A 16,450-nucleotide genomic window follows, 5' to 3' on the forward strand; every position below is an offset into this window, starting at 1 on the left:
TATAAAGGAGCAGTCTCCTTCCCATTCCCCATATGTAACACTGATCCAAGGTTTCAAACAAGTTTAAGTGTTCTGATAACTTCATGCGTAACATGCTAAAAACATTATGAATAAAATCTTATGTCTGGCAGAGGCAGAGGTGATAAAAAAAAATTATTTCCATGAAGAAAGGCTTTCCATAGAAGACTACCCAAGGAACTACCCAAGTAGGTTGCTCATTTTGAAAAAAGAAAAAACCCCTCAAACCCAACAAAACAACAACATAATTTTCAATAGCTGATAATTTAAGAATAAACTTTGGAGTATCTAACAAATATATGGAAATTTGCAGCTCAGTTTCAGAAAATGACTTGTTTCTATACTAATAAGAGATAACTATATAAACCAAACATACTTATCTATATTTGAATAGAACCACTCGTATATGCACCACTTGTGAGCTTTGGGAAGTTTGAGCAGGTTACGAAGCCGTAAACCAATCTTCTGCGATGCTTTCTTGTCTGGTGTTGGCATTGTTGTATTAAACTTCTATGTGGTAAAAGGAAGGAAACAGTTAAACACAGTCTAACATTATTCAATATTCAAAAAATTAAACTAGATTTTCTTGATAAAATATTACACATTAATAATTGTTACATTTTAATCACACATACTGTTTCATGACAATTTCTTTGTTGCAGATCCGTAATAATCCTTACTGCATTATATCAGCAATGCAATCAAACAGAACGGATGGCAAACTTTAGCTGGGTCAATACAACAAAATATCTCCATACAAAGCTTTTCTAACAGAAACGTTTTCCAACACTGAAGCTACATTATTGGTAACAATAGCATGGCGCTAAAGTACACACAGACTTCAAAAGTTTGAGGCACTACTGAACATGGTTTCCAGTGAACATACATGATGTTGCAACTCAGATGCCAGCAACACCAACCGCCTCATTTGCACTAGTGCTTCTACTCCTGCTAACTCTTCTTAAACGGAGGATGAAGCTAGCACAGGAATGTAATATAGCCAGAGCTTTGAGCAGAGCACCTGCTTTTTAGAAAACTGCAAGAAAAACTAGCATAGACATAAGCCATCAAGTTTTAACTACATTTGAAAGTATTTTATAAATTGCAGAAAAGATACTGTCTTGGATTGCATGCATAATACATAGACCTGTGTTTAATTAAGACCATAGAGAAATAATTCTGTAATTTTGTTCCAGAGATGGCTGTCTTAACAGACAGAAAGAAAACCTTATTTGCAAAAAAATCCAGCTTTTTGAGAATATTAGTCTAACTGGGTCTCCATCCCATAATCAGGTGTTATCCTTCCCCACCCACTCAAAAGTACTTTGACCTTTAGTATCAGCGGTAATAGGATAAAGCGTAAGGTAGGCACCTTGCTGGCTCCTGCTGTGCTTAACCACTACTGTCTAGATACAGGTCCCCTTCCTCCCACTGGAACTCCAGGAAGCGAAGCAGGACAGCAAGAACTGTCAGCTAGGGCAGCCGCAGTCCCTCACAAATGTTTATCTAACAATCACCAGACCTCCTGAACCAGACATGAGCACAAACCAGCCAGGCTTTAGAACACTATACAGGCCTTTCTACTGTTAAGAAATCATGGTAATGAATACAGAGAAATGTCATGGTCCTCATCTCCCACAAAACGGACCCAGCAAAATGGCAACTGCTAAGTCCTCCCCATCTGACACTGCACAATACAGTTTAGAAGGCAAGTAAGACCAGTATTCAAATAGTACTTTTTCAGTGTGGCAAATTCAGGCTCACAAGGTGATGGTAGAGAGAAGTGCTTTGGATGACAAAGGTACTAGAGAGCCAGCTCTTTGAGACTAAGAGATATTTCCCTGTCTAACAGCAAATAAAAGCCAAGAGGAATTACAGCTGCTCTTTCATACTCTATCAAGGAGTAGACAGTCAAGTGGAGGAGTAGAAAAACAAGCTGTTTGAATTGCAGGACATTATCATTACAGGATCAAGAAGGTATAGATGCCCATGAATACATTTAGGTTACGCATCTAGAGCAAGTTCCTAACTGTTGGAATACATTAAGTTCTATAGCAGCCTTCTAAATGATGCAGTCAGTGCAAGAAACCTAGCCAGTTTTTAACTGAAGCTGAATAAATTTATGCAGACTACAGGATATGATTGTTTGCAGAAGCAAGATGGGCAATTAGTCTGGAATCCTTTCTACTCTGTATGCTTATGTCCAGGATCAAAAAGAACAGGTACTCCCGTAAACAAACTGAGGAACCCAGTTGTGAGGAAGAAAAATAAATCTGTTTTGAATTGTGGCTTACTCCTAGCAACAGCTTTCCTCACAAGAATATTCAGAAACTGATAATGCAACTTGAAAAGCAAATGTATTCTCATTTCCAGCTAACACAGATAGGCTTGTTCCCCTTTTTGGTAAAAATATCTGCATACATGTAGGTACCTGTGGAACCATCGCAACCTTCTGATTTCTTTTGGGTGACCTTGTGTTTATTTGTCTGTCGTCATCTTCACAGAAGAGTCGACTCCGTTTTGAATTTCTGAAGGGCTGCATGTATCAAAATTAAGAATGAATTACAAGAAAAAAATAATCTGATTTCTCTGTTCATGCACAGAATTCACAGTGAGAGAAATGGAATGCCTTTTCTCTTGCCACCTATTGGGTTTAAGGCACATGGTGCACAATAAGTAGTGCCTCCTAGCAGTTAGAGATCTAAGGGCTGAGAGAAGAGAATAAGGAATTTAAGATTCCAGGCTTTCCAGTGCTAACTATAACCCATTACTATACTGCTGGCCCAGTTCCACAGAAGTATTTAGATCCTTACTCCCACTTGTTTCCAGAGGAGTTAGGTGTCTAAACACTTGTGTATCTAAGCTTGCTTTGGTTATAAGCATATCTGCTACATGGTTTGCTCTGAATTGTGGGCCAAAAAAAAAGTTTATTCAAACAGTGCATTTATTTTGGTATGTTATCAGTAAAAATATTAGCTGGATATAATTTTTTGCAAGGATTTCTTATGAGTCTAATAAAGTGTTGGGGGTTTGTTGTTTTGTTAACTTACTGAAAGTGCCTACACTGCAAAATGCTAAGAAGCTGAAGTCTAAAGAAACTAAAACTTGAGTAAGTTATGTGAAAATACCAGAAAAGAGAAGAATTTAGAATTTATGCTACCTAAAATTTACCTGTATGCCAAGATGCCATAGCTCAAAGAGAATTAGAAGGCTGATTGAAAACAAGAAACCATATTGCAAATACATGTAATGAAAAAAACACTTCCATTTGGTTATTCCTCAACATTCTACACTATGACAAAACGCTTATGCTTTCAGGACAAAAGAGCAACTTGTGACTGGCTAGTGCTGAGAGCAAGCAGCCTTTCCTTCCATGAGGACTTAGTGGCTCAGCACCAGAGCCAGGCACAGTTGAAAAGTGTCTCCTTTGCAGAACCCCAAGACTACATACACCCTGTAGCATGCTTCATACTTCAAACTATTTACAAAGGTGATGAGTAAAGGCAGAACAAATGCAGATTTCACTTCTTTCAGTACTGATGGTGAAAGTGCTACAAGTTGATATGGGTATAAAATCTATAACACCCACAATGTGAAGAATAATGATGATAAAGATAAGCCCTTAATAGGAGTCAGGAACAAAATAAACAAATAAAGTGAAATAAAACTTCAAGCATTTACACTTAAGAAGGCATTTAATAAGTTTATGACTGATTAAAGTATCTGTTTGAAAAGAGATATTCTCTATTAAATTAATCAGTGCTGTCTGTCCCATGCCATGCGAACAGCTGGAGCTTTCCCAGGGAAATGTGCCTTTCTTACTCTAAATCATATATATTTTATACATATAACTACACAAGAGTATTTAAGTAACGATAGTGCCCTGTATGTGCTAGACACCTATGCACATTCAGCACACAGAAGAAAACATCCATTCCTTGTAGATGTTACAAACCAGGAAAGAGACACACACTGAACAGAAGAACTACATATTGGCAAGGTAACTGAATGGTGCCCGCATCATATTAACATTGTCATTAGTTTGTTACTCTCTTCACATCTTCCAACTCACTAAACCTTAAGAACAATCTTAAAAATTTCAATTACAATGTCTTTATGTTCTTTTATAACATCTCTGCCATCCTTGACAAACTATTCATCCTCAAAAAGAAAGGTGAGAACTATTCTAACTTTTGAGCAAGAAAACAAACCCACAATCGTGTTCCAACAATAAGAACTGTTACATCGCACAACTCCAGGACTTTTTAATCACAGCATTCTGCCCACAGGATGAAGAGCCAGGTTCCTATTGAATATTTGCAACTATATTTTAGTCTTGACATTTGAGATGCTGGTTCCAGAACAACTTTTTTCTCCCAAATGTCTATATAGTTATTGATTTTATGACACTATACTGGTTGAAAAGCACGTGCCAACACAGAAACACAAACAGTAAAACAATCTAGACAAAGCTTAAGAATTCCTTCAACCTTATGCTAAGGCTATGATCCAAACCATGAGAACTGTTTTACAATCCTCAACAGAAGCTGCCAAAGTCACTATCCAAAACTGAGAAGCATTTCACTGGTCTGGACTGCCAGTGCCTTACAGGAGAATAAAATAACAAGCATTGCAAAGAGGTATTGCCCATGTTAGCTAAATAGGTCAGGCATTTTTTGAAAGATTTTTCAATCAACGGTACAATGTCTGCAAAACTTCCAGTGTTCAGGGAACTCAGAGTAGTGCAGAAGACCACATCACACCTCAGCAACATGGGCCACTGCTAACACATCAGACTACCCTCTGGTCTTCCTCCCAGCTTTCTACAGAACACTGAGCTACATTCAAAGTTTGACTCATTTTTATTACCTACAGCCAGCGTACCTAAAGATTGACAAAGTTTTTGGTCAAATGTTATGGCTAGTGACTTTGGTTCTTCAGCACATGCGATCTTTTAAATTACCAGTAAGGCTTGTTGCTGTGAGAAGATGAGCATTCCTGAGGAACAGCAGAAAAATGTGACATGAACTCCTGCAGGAGCTAAGGGCCACCACAAAGTTCTGATCACTGGAACTGCACTTTGTAGACCTTATGTTCTCTAGCATAAACACATAGCAACATGTATGTATATATACCTGTGTAAATCCTACCAAAATAAACACCTTCTCTATATAAGTTTCTCTCTGCAGGGAGAAGATCACAGAACAAGTTACATATGACAGATGTCAGTCACACTGCTTGATGCGCTGCTGGATGCTGCTCAGATATTTCTATTACGTGCAGAGCAGGCAAGTGTGATACATTTTCAAACATAATGCTTTGCTTCCAATAAACAAACAGTTCACAAAAACAGGTGATAGTTGGCAAGTTGATTGCAATTGCTGTAGAAGGTGGCAGCACCAGGAAAGTATGGGAGGAAGATCCGTCTCGCAATTGAGACAGCATTTTGTATACTCTCCAAGGTGTAGTAAAAAGAGCACACAGTATTACAGGTGTAGACAAACAAGGTACTGGGTGCAATATAGCTGGTGGCAAAACCAAACCAAACCCACATTGTTCGGTAACGTAGAGGAGGTGGAGAATAGCTCGAATGTGATACAACCGGGAAAGAAACAACAATGGAATATTTAAAAAAGAGAGAGGGCAAGGGTCAACCCAAACACCAGACACGTGCCCTTGGAGGCTGCAGGCTCATTACTTTTCATTCCTCCACCCCAAATTACTCTGTAATGTAAGGTCTCCTATGAAACCTCAGAACACTACATGGCATTTCACTGACATTCCTTTTTTTGGGTTAAAATCTGGCCCTCAGAAGACACAATGGTGGAAGCTCATTATGACATTTTCTCTTCCTTTTCTTTACGCATCAGTTCTCAGCCATAATTAGATGTGAGATATTTCATGAGGTAAAACAAATGGTTGATCAGAACTGGTGATTCCCAAGTTCAAGGTGGTAGAATAAGTACAAACATTTCACACAGCACTTGCTTTACAAAAAATGAGGGGAAGTTATTACAAGCTACCTTGAACAACGTCAGCAATTTAATTTGATTATTAATTTATAAAATATGTTTTCATCTCATATCAAACTGTATAGACTGCTTGTGAAGGACATAGCTTAACATTTGGAAATTATGAAACTATAAATCTGAGCCAAATTTTCTGATCCTTAGATTTGATTCATTTTGTGGCATTTTACCAGTGCTGAAACTGTCTTTTTATTGCTTCTTACCATTTCCACGGCAGAACCAGCATTCTTGCTTTTCCAAATCGGTGTTTTCTGCAGAGAATTATACTTTTCATTCCACGAACTGGATAAACTTCCCTCTGTTTTGAAGAAATCATGTCATTAAGATACATATACATATATGTACGTTATAAGATAACTACTGACCAAAAGCTAGCATAACATAATTAACTACTAATATAATTTTTTGTTACTTGCAACATCATCTTTGGATTCAACTACAAATGGATTTTAGTTTCAACATTTTTATTAAATAGTTCTGAACACCAATTAAAAAAAAATTAAGAGATTTTTAGTACAAGGAGAAACATGAACAGAACATTTTTTACTCCTGACACCATTTAGATTTCTTGAAACCTCCTTTACTGGAATCAGTTACTTCCACTGCCAGGTTGACCCACATCTAGACAGCTGTACTGTGGCTTTAACTGAAACCTGGAGATGGTAAAGCCCTACAAGACCTGGCTGCCTTCTGGTTCTAAAAAATTATTAAGTGGGTGCACACCAACAAGCATATAAAATTTTATTGAAATAAACCTATATTAGTTACACACACAGATTATGTCTTCTTCCTTGTGTAAAAACCTTGTAAAATATTAAGAAACTTTTTTTGTTGGGCAGATTATAAGTACTTGAATGTTCATGAAGACAACAACAAAGCAAAAGATATAAGGAACAGATTTTTGATTTAGCCCACAACTTGCTGACAGAAAACATGATGAGATTGTGAGATGCGTTCCTAATGTCAATTTTGTCACGTGTACAGGTCTCACTAAAAATCCTTCCCCTATCTCATCCTCAAGAGAGAAAAGATTATCTCAATCTTCTCATGAATCCTGATGCCTAGGCAGTACTTAGGAATAAAAAACACATTTCAGGAATTTCACCCAGAAAAGCAGTGTCTAAATACACCACAACATATATAGTTTCAACCACCAAGGATTATTAGTCTACAGCACTAACAAATATCCACAACAAAACCAATCACATTTCAACAAAAAACCTTCCTCGGTGTTATTTTCTTGAACTTTTTGAAGTCAGACTAGGTACAAATAAATAATACATTAATTTCTTACCTTTCAAGCTCACAAGTGCTTTTGCTGAAGAACCTGCAATATACCAAAAAGTCCACATAAATCATAAGTTATTTCAAACCGTAGAGCCTATGCAGAGTCTACTCAATTCTTAATTAATTCTTAGGCTGAATGTGGAATTTAATATTAAATACTTCACAGCTGAATGAGTGAACCCAGTGCGCCCTCCACGGCAACTAAATATAGCATTGTATGTTTATTACCCAATAAATCTTGAAAAGATATTAATGTTTTTTTTTCCCCTTTAGTTTCACATCTACAAAACTGCTCCAGATGCCAAGCTCTTTTGTTTAACACAGCAAATTCTGAAGAAGCTTTATGTCCAAACTACACGCTTCTATGTGGCTGCTTGTTTGATGCAGTCGCAAACGTATTACACAATTGACAAGGAAACTGTAATGAACACTACTACTTTTTTAAAAAAATTATTTCTAGCAATTAAAAATTCTTCAATGCCAAAAATTTCCACAAAAGCAGTAGCCTATGCTCTCTAAGCTTGGTTCACAAGTAGGGAGATGGATAGTTAGTTGCGCCCTGGTGGAACCTCCTAATTCAGAAAGGCACCAGGTTCAGATATAAATGCAGACAGGATCCTTAGTTTGCTTGAATTGTTCAAACTGTGTCACACATTCATCAGAATGTCACTTCTCCCCTTCCACTGCATCTGTAGGACCTCTGCAGCGCTTCTGTGCCAGGAAGGACAAAACTGGGCCTATGGCCTTCATGCTCTGGAATTTTCAGATGTCTAAGAATGAGCTGTTTGAAGCAAGTACATTAGCAGATGGGAAAGATATTTCTGCATAATAATGCTTCCACAGATTCATGCTTTTCCCTCAGATCAACTTTATCTTTCCAGTTACGTTCCAGTGTTGCAACCACTCCTTCTTGCATGCATCCTGTTCTCCCCCTCACTTTCCTTGCTCCCTCTTTCAGCTTCTCTTTAGTTCTGTTCCAAGAACAGTACTGACTCTGAAGACTCCAAGAAATTCCTTTTCTTGTGGCTGTTCTGTATCTAGGTCCTAATCCCAGTAACTTCACAGTGCCAGAGAACCTTGCTTCTAAGAGGATACATTCCAGGAAATATCACAGAGACAAAAAATGAATTATTGCCCCTTTCCAGGGAAACAGCATTTTGGTTTGAGGTGGACTGTTGAATACAGGTGCAGCAATGGCACCCCCCCACATTCCTTATTTTTTCATCTTATTATTTTGTTTGCTGCCATCTTATTATAACTAGTGTTAAAAAAAGTTCAATAAGCGAAGAAAAAGGAAAGAAAATTTCTATTATTTAAAAAAAAAATAAAAATATTTAAGATAGGAAATGGAATCAGTTTTGACTCACTGGTGGTTTAGAGGGCCTCCACCCAGTATCTCCCACGCTGTTCAAATCTACAACAACTAACACTTAAGGGATTACATGTCAAAAACAAGGTGATGAACCTGGGCTATACTCTTGCCCTTCTTACACATTTCTTTTCTGACATATCACCTTTGTTGGGTTGGAGACCTAACAGTGACTGATACAGGAGCATGCTTCTATGATGATCTGATTCACAGTCAATTCAGCTCTTGTAACTAAGCTGTACATTAAAGGTAGCACAGGATTAAAGCCTTTTTTTTCTTATTATTTCATACTAACAATCAGATACTGTACACTGTGCATGCATAAATACATGGGTACCCTGCTATCAGCCAAGAACACAGTCCTGAACAGTAACAGCAAGAACAGCGAAGAACTAGTGTCCCCCTAAATTAACACAAGGGATGGTGGGAAGTGTGTGCAGAGATCAGTAAGTACAAGCAGTTTAAGAACATGGGGAAAGTACATGTCATTGGGGATGGAAAGGCAGAAGTGGGGTCATCAGGATCGTCCAGCGGAGATGCTGGCTTTTCAGCATGAATCACTGTTCTGAAAGATCTCAGGCACTGCATCTGCAAGACTGATTTTACAATCATTTTCCCCTTTTTCTGACCATCTTGCTCACATGAATCAAGTTCAGTCAATTCAGTCAAGGGTAAGTATGTCAACAATGGAAATGAAACAACTCAGCAAGAGGCAGCAAAGCTTTATACAGGGAGTGGTGGCAATCTCATAGCTGAAGTGCCTGAGATCCTTTGCTAACCATGACACTCAGGTGCTTTACCTGTGAGACTGATGATGGGTCAGTGGAGCAGGGCATTAGATGATTTGCATCAGAAACAACAGGTAAAGAAGCGATGGACAGAAGAATGTTGGTGTGCTACATTCTAGCTTTGTAAGACTACCACTCCAAAACAGCATTAGTTGCCAAGGATTTTTCCACATGGGATAGTTAATCTTCAACAGACGCATGCTAGAATAAGGCTGCTCACTTGTTTTCACTTAACCTGCAACCGAAGTAATGTAACCAGAAAAGGCCATCTTTATTTAGGAATACAAATGTCCAAAGAAGAAATACCTGATCTAGGCAAGTTCAAAGTTAAACTAAACTATTTTAATGTAACAAGTTGCAGAAAATTATTAACACCAACATTTCTGTAGCTTAAAGCATTAGAATACATGTAGGGTAGAAAATTACAACGGTGATGTCCGTAAGCTTAATTTTACCTTAAAGGCAACAATATGCTACAAGGGTTTTCTTGTCAAGTTCTTCTGTGTTGATTTTAGGGACTACCTGCAACAACAGCAAACTGCAAGGTACACGCCTTGTTTAAGTGAAGAAGGTACACCTCCCTACTTTTTCCATTTAGATTGGCAATACCGGGCCAGAAAAACAGAAACTCGGATGACCCTCTAAGTAATAATATGTTACAATAAAAACCAACCATATTTAAGCATTTCAGAAACTATAAAAAATGCAAAGTGATTTAGGACAGATTAAGTTTATTAAAACTATCCAAAATTTTAGTCAAAGTAATTATTAGATTTATAATATCCCAGTCTGACATTAAACGCCAGTAATTTTGTACACTCCTGTTCTGAATAACAAATTATAATCATAGGCAGTCTTTCTAACCTGCATTTTAATTATAAACACAGAGATTAAAGTAGAATATAGAGACATGCTTGAATGTAAACACCTATTATGACAATGACACAGATTTCATTTCTACAAACACCAAACACTAAAAAAACAAATGGGTGGAAAGGAAGAAATGAGGCCTATGCATCATTTAGCATATTATGGCTAAGAGCTAATTCCAGATCCTCCCGGTTCAGAGGATCATGGAAATGACCTTTTTAATACAGAGAGTAAAAACCCCTCAACCTAGGGACGAAGCACAGCCAGCTCACCACAGCAGTGGCTTAGGAACTAGGCCTGCTTTCAGTAGCCTAACTGGCATACTATTCCAGTGCAAACTGTACGATTGCCTTAGTCTTGTCTTAGTATCCTACTGAGTATTGCTTTGCCTATGTTGTTAGTAAATTAATACTGGAACACAGTGTTCATACTTGACTAAGTCTGAAAAATTAGGAAAGGATTCAGAACAGAGCTAGGGGAAAGATTTGAAGATCTATAAACATGCCTTATTGCGAGAAAGTCAAGACACTCCAATCTTGTTCTTCCCAAAGAAGGTCAAGATCTGCACTGATCACAAGTATCTACAAAGGAAGACAATTCAGACAGTAAATAGCTCTGCAGCCTTTTTTTACATGGAAAGGCATAACTACATCTGTTTGTCAGAAACTAACATTGGATATGTTCAGGTTAAACAGATTTTATGTAACTATACTACAAAAGGGCATGTCGAGCTCCCTATCATTGCAGATCTTTAAACCAAGTTTACATCTATTTTTAAAGAGAAAACTACAGCTAAAAAGGAAACATGGAACCAATGCACAGAAGTTCCAGATACCAGTATCCTAGCATGTTTAATGAAGAATGCAAGAGGATTACAACGGCCTTTTCTGGACCTAAAAAAAATAATATCTGTAAAATATGTGCAGCACAGATGTGCAGTAAAAATAACTGCACGCTAGATTATGAGGCATTTAATAGTATGGTAACAGGAAGCTCATTAGTAACCCAGAGTCAGGAATAAGTGTATTTATGTGTTTTAAACATTTGCAAGAAGTCATTTTCAGGAAGTCCATGTTAAACCAAATAAAAAAAATTAAATAACCTCGAGTCCACCAAGTCTAGCATGATAAGGACCTTGGTGTTTTCATGCTAGGCTAGCTAGAGGCTGGGCCAGCTCCAGTGGCTGCCCATGCGGGGTCCAGCAGATGGACAGCTCCCCTAGTCCTCACCCACCACCCTCCCTGCACCAGCACGGCCACCAGGAATCGTTCCTCTAGCTCCAGCCTCCTTCTCCCAGCACAAGGGAGCACACACAGAGGATTGAGGATTACATGAAGAGAGCCTAAAAACCCTCCTCTAACTGCTCTGCGAGCAGTACACACAGATTTAAAAAGGAACTCTGACAGTTTGCCCTCCAAAAAGTATTGCTGATGTGGAAATGGGCTCTGAGGCATGGGAAAAAAGAACAAAAGCTTTTCTCCTTTTCAAAAGTTAAAGTTGGGTTTAAGTTTAAAAACAAGCATCTATGGTCTCCCCTCATTTGAAAACACTGTAACTGAAGAGGTGGAGTATGACTGCAATTCCATACGGGCAGTTGTGGATGCCCTGAGGTGTATTTTCAGTACTAACATGAAGCAAAGCAGTTTAAGTACAGCTTCCCAACAGCTGATGTTAAAATTTGAACAGGAACATAGACAAGCACATTACACTTATGAAAGTATTTTCAGATTTTTTTATAATTAATTCATAATGAGTGATTACAAATTTGAAATTAAAGGTTACAAGTAACCACAGGGATGTACCATAGCTACTGATTTTACTAATGTGTAGACACAAGGGGCTTATCTAAATTAATCTAGAAAATTCTAGGATCCAAATAAGCAGTTAAATAATGTAAAACCTTTCCTCTCCAGATCATTACATTATTTTGTCTAAATTCTGCACAGGTGAGCAGTTACTTTAACATTGGTTGCACGACTACCTCAAAACCCCTTGTAATTAAACTACATCACCAACGCTAAAAATGGTGTTACAGAGGAAAATCATGGAGAAGGGAAAAACATGAGCATTTATTATATGTTGAGTCATTAACCCTCCGAGCGATCATTCATCTACAAAAGCACGGCGCAAGCTGTTCCAGTGGAGGAAGCATCTCAAACAATTGGCCACTAAAAGGATGGCTTATTCAGGAAAGTTTAGAAAGTGAAAAACACTTATCAGAGGTTTCAGGTAGCTTTTAAGCTCCCCCAAAACTCTGGGCTTGCTGAAGAGGTAAACAAATAAATAAATAAATGAACAATAACTTTTCGCTTCAATCATAAATCAGTATTTCCTTCATGCTTTGAGCCCACTAATAAACTGACATCAATGCATTTCCAAAACCTAATTTAACTACTGGATGGAAATATTTTTTTCAGCCATGTAAGCCCTTTCACAGAACTTGTGTAGACAATACCCACAATACCAAAGCCCTCTTTTTGAAACACTGTATTCTTATAACGGACAATACGTTGATACCATGGTAACATACAATTTTAAAGGTATGCAGCACAAACGATCCCAAAATTATTAGTTGTGGGTTCTATTTAGCAGCCACAAAACTAATATCGAGCTTTCTTTCAAATGCTGTAATCTCATACAGTTCTGCTGATTTTTGCCTCAAATGTCCACAGCACAGTGGTGCTAGGGCTCACGGCCTCTTGGGACTAGAATGTGCCACATCCTACCTCCAGCTATCCATGAAAGTGTCAGAGCGGAGCAGGGGCAGGGTGCCTGTGAACCACAGCATAAGGTTGTGCTGGGGGTAAGGACAATGACTTGCGCAGCTCCATCCATGGGATAAAAGGCCATGCAGAAAGATGCTTGTCCCTTTCTTCTGCCTGTCCTAAAACACAAGGTCCTAGAAACACCACCAGCAATGTCTACCAATATGATATTTGGCAATATATGACTGTTCTCAGCATTCATACTGTAAAAGGTTAATTAATGCTTTGACACCCAGCACTGCTTCCTTCCCTAATTCACCTGCCACTTGTTGGTGTTTGCCTACATACAACACAGAAACACTGTGCTCCACAGCAGCTCAGTGGTTTACGGCTGACGGCAGCACCATGCTGATGACAATTTAGTTAGCTAAGCATGCTTTCACTTCTATCAAAAATGAGATCTCACTCTCACTTTTACAGAGCTGATTTCAGACGTCCTCCTCATTCATACTGACTTGTGCAAAAGAATGCACCAAGACACAGCTTTGCCTGTGGTGGTGTCTGCAGAGCTCTGTCTCTACTGGGACTAGGTCGGTCTTGTAGTCACATTTGCACATATTGTCTGTTTTATCCAAGTCTCACCTCAGCTTCATTGCGTGTATTTTATAACTGAATAACCCATAAATAAGATGGTTATTACTAGGAGCAGGAGACAGGGCAGCATTATGTACAGCCCAATACAATCAACTGTTTTCCTCTTCTGAGACAGAGAGAAATAGCCATCTGGTTTGCAGCAGTAAAACTGCCCACCATTTACCTCCACTGCAAAACTACCAGGAGATAAGACGGGTGAAAAAAATGCATTGACTAAAATTAGTCACTCATCGGGCACCAACCCAACAGTCTGCAGAAATGAATTTTTTCTGCAAAATATAAATCCAATTACCAGTATTGGAAGTACTTCTGCAGTTGGGACCTTTAAAATTCTGGAATTTTTCAGCTAGAGGGTTTGCCACAGAATCTTTCTTTCTTCACAGTACTTTGCTCCATCCCAGTTTACCAGATCCCTCTCCCCTGGCAGGACTAGTAAGAAAAGGCCTCAACTACAAGAAATGCACATAAACTTACGCATTACCATCTTCTTCATTTTTAAGGTGGCCAGTGTGAACTCTCTTATCCATTCCAAAAGGACAGAATGTCAGCTTTAGAGAAGAATGGAACAATAGTAACTTTAGCAGATAAAATAAGCACACATTATGAGAGACAACTATGTGCATTATGTTCATCTCCCTGCTGGGTTAAGGAATATTCACTGCCCAGCTGCATAACACCTACTTGCTCTCCGGCAAGTTCTGTAATCAGAATACTCTGGGACAAATTCCGCTTAATCAGATTTCCAATTTGAAAGTGAAACTACATACTCCTTACCACACTGCAAAATGTCAGTTTTCTTGTCGCTGAGTATGCTGTGTTTACTTATAATTCTTTTAATGTGAAAACTCAGTTATGGTCTACTACTTTACTATAAACTATGCTGGAGAAAATTCACAGGGGTGATACATAAATCTGAAAGCCTGTTTGTTAGTCATGAACTAATCTAACTTTTTTAGTATCATCTTTGTACTGCACCATGGAAGATTCCAAAAACAATTTTGCAATGCTTACCGTTATTATCCCTTATACATCAAGCTGCAGACCAAAAGCTGCACAAAGTCAGTATTAAATCAGTCAGAACTGAGTTTACATCTTAAGTATAGGACTGGAAATGAAACAATTATGTGCTGTGATAGTTAGTGTAACTTGAAATATGTGCAGCAATAGTTACAGTGTAATTTGGAAATATCCAGTGCACCAAAGTTGGAAAGAATAGGAATGGATGCACAAGGCAAACACTCTTTGAAACTTTCACATTTCTACCTGTTTACCAACACCAGCACTAGAGAAAACATGAAGCTTCCTATCTGATGCAAAACCAAAACATCCCCTACTTGTGCCAAACTTGGGTAAATACAAACCTTAGAGGGAAGGTCAGCAGAGCAGAAGTCTATTACCTTCATAAATACATGCACTGTGTGTCTGCTTCACCTGCTCAGCAGATACCATAACGACACTGCTGGCAAGGGTCTGCAGTATAGCACAGTCCTAAGCGAATCTGAACAGCACACTCTATTCTAGTATCTGTGACAGGTAAAGCAACAGACCTGTCAAATCCCCCTAATCCCACTGTAGGCAAGATAAAGGTGGCAGAGACAAAAAGTTACTTTTCATACTTTTGTTAACTTCTTGAAAAACTTCCAGGTAACATAACCTGGGAGACAGGTAAAGCAAAAGGAGAAACAGTAACTTAAACACTGTCCATTTTAGCGAAGAAAGAAGGTTGATTCAATAAGCAATAAACCATTGCTAATTGTTAATTACAGTTGTCTCAGCTGGTCCATGACTTGTATTAATCAGACTCTAATGTGGTACAGCGTACATGACTGAGCTGTACCAAAATGAGTGTCAGTTCTATCCTTAATTTATGATGATCCTTCATAAATCTGTTCAGTTAACACCATGACACTGGCCACGTATGCATATTAACCAATTTTGCTCTTGACAGTTGTCACGAGTTGTAACAAAGACCTACAAAGAGTAGTCAGAAGCAAGATTTCAACTCTGAGAATCTTCTGATACAGAAATAGTTGGTACGTTTGTGAACTTGCATGGCAATGAACAAAATGGTTTCACCAAAAAAGTCTACCCTATTGTGTGCACATTTATTGAAACCACTAAATGCCCTAGTTTTAGCTTAGCATATATTTACAGTTTGTAAGAAAACATGTCAAGATAGCATGTAGACATGTTTTACGTTGAATAATTTCCTCTTCTGTAACACTCAAGTACCTCATGCATGAATCCATATACACAACACCACATGTATTTTTTCCATCTATACCCAACTTTTTATCTAACCCTCATGTGCACTGCAAATGACATCCACACAAACCCTATGCAGATGTATAGGTCTGTATGTACATACACAAGCAAGCATGTATTTTCATGCCGTCTTCCTGTGTGACCAGCTTTCATCTACTGACAGACAATACAGGGTCTTTGAGAGATTCCCTCCGCATTTATCAGTGCCCCCTAGATGCAATGTGCACACCCTCCGCCCCCAGCCCTTCAGAGGTGCTCCCACCGTACTGCGATCACTAAGCCCTCCTTCCCCCCTAGGACGAAGGAAGGGACAGGAGCACGGGGCTGCTCCCGCCCGCCCGCCCGCCCGCCCGGGGCAGGACGCCGCTCCCCCGCAGCGCCCCGGTGCCGGCGGCAGGGCCGGCTGTCAGGTGCGCCCCGCACCCCCCGCCCTCCGCGCCGCGCCCCTACCCCGCACCCCGCCCG

General features: G+C 38.9%; 1 protein-coding gene across 3 annotated transcripts in view; it reads right to left on the reverse strand.

Moving 5' to 3' along the window:
• LIN9 (lin-9 DREAM MuvB core complex component) overlaps positions 1-16,450 on the reverse strand; it is a 39,995-nt gene that overhangs the window by 23,066 nt on the left and 479 nt on the right. The window contains exons 1-5 of one of the 3 annotated variants that reach the window (XM_014281610.3): positions 9,947-10,019; positions 7,342-7,374; positions 6,251-6,345; positions 2,450-2,554; positions 395-528 (exon numbers count right to left, since the gene is read on the reverse strand). In XM_014281610.3, the coding sequence (XP_014137085.1) occupies positions 395-528; positions 2,450-2,554; positions 6,251-6,253 (242 nt within the window). In that variant the 5' untranslated portion in view covers positions 6,254-6,345; positions 7,342-7,374; positions 9,947-10,019. Of the gene's footprint in view, positions 1-394; positions 529-2,449; positions 2,555-6,250; positions 6,346-7,341; positions 7,375-9,946; positions 10,020-16,450 lie in introns of those variants that run through there. The other 2 variants (XM_055725998.1, XM_055725999.1) reach the window with 2 other exon arrangements.

The sequence above is a fragment of the Falco cherrug genome, chromosome 13, assembly GCF_023634085.1.
Source record: "Falco cherrug isolate bFalChe1 chromosome 13, bFalChe1.pri, whole genome shotgun sequence".
NCBI lineage: Eukaryota > Metazoa > Chordata > Aves > Falconiformes > Falconidae > Falco > Falco cherrug.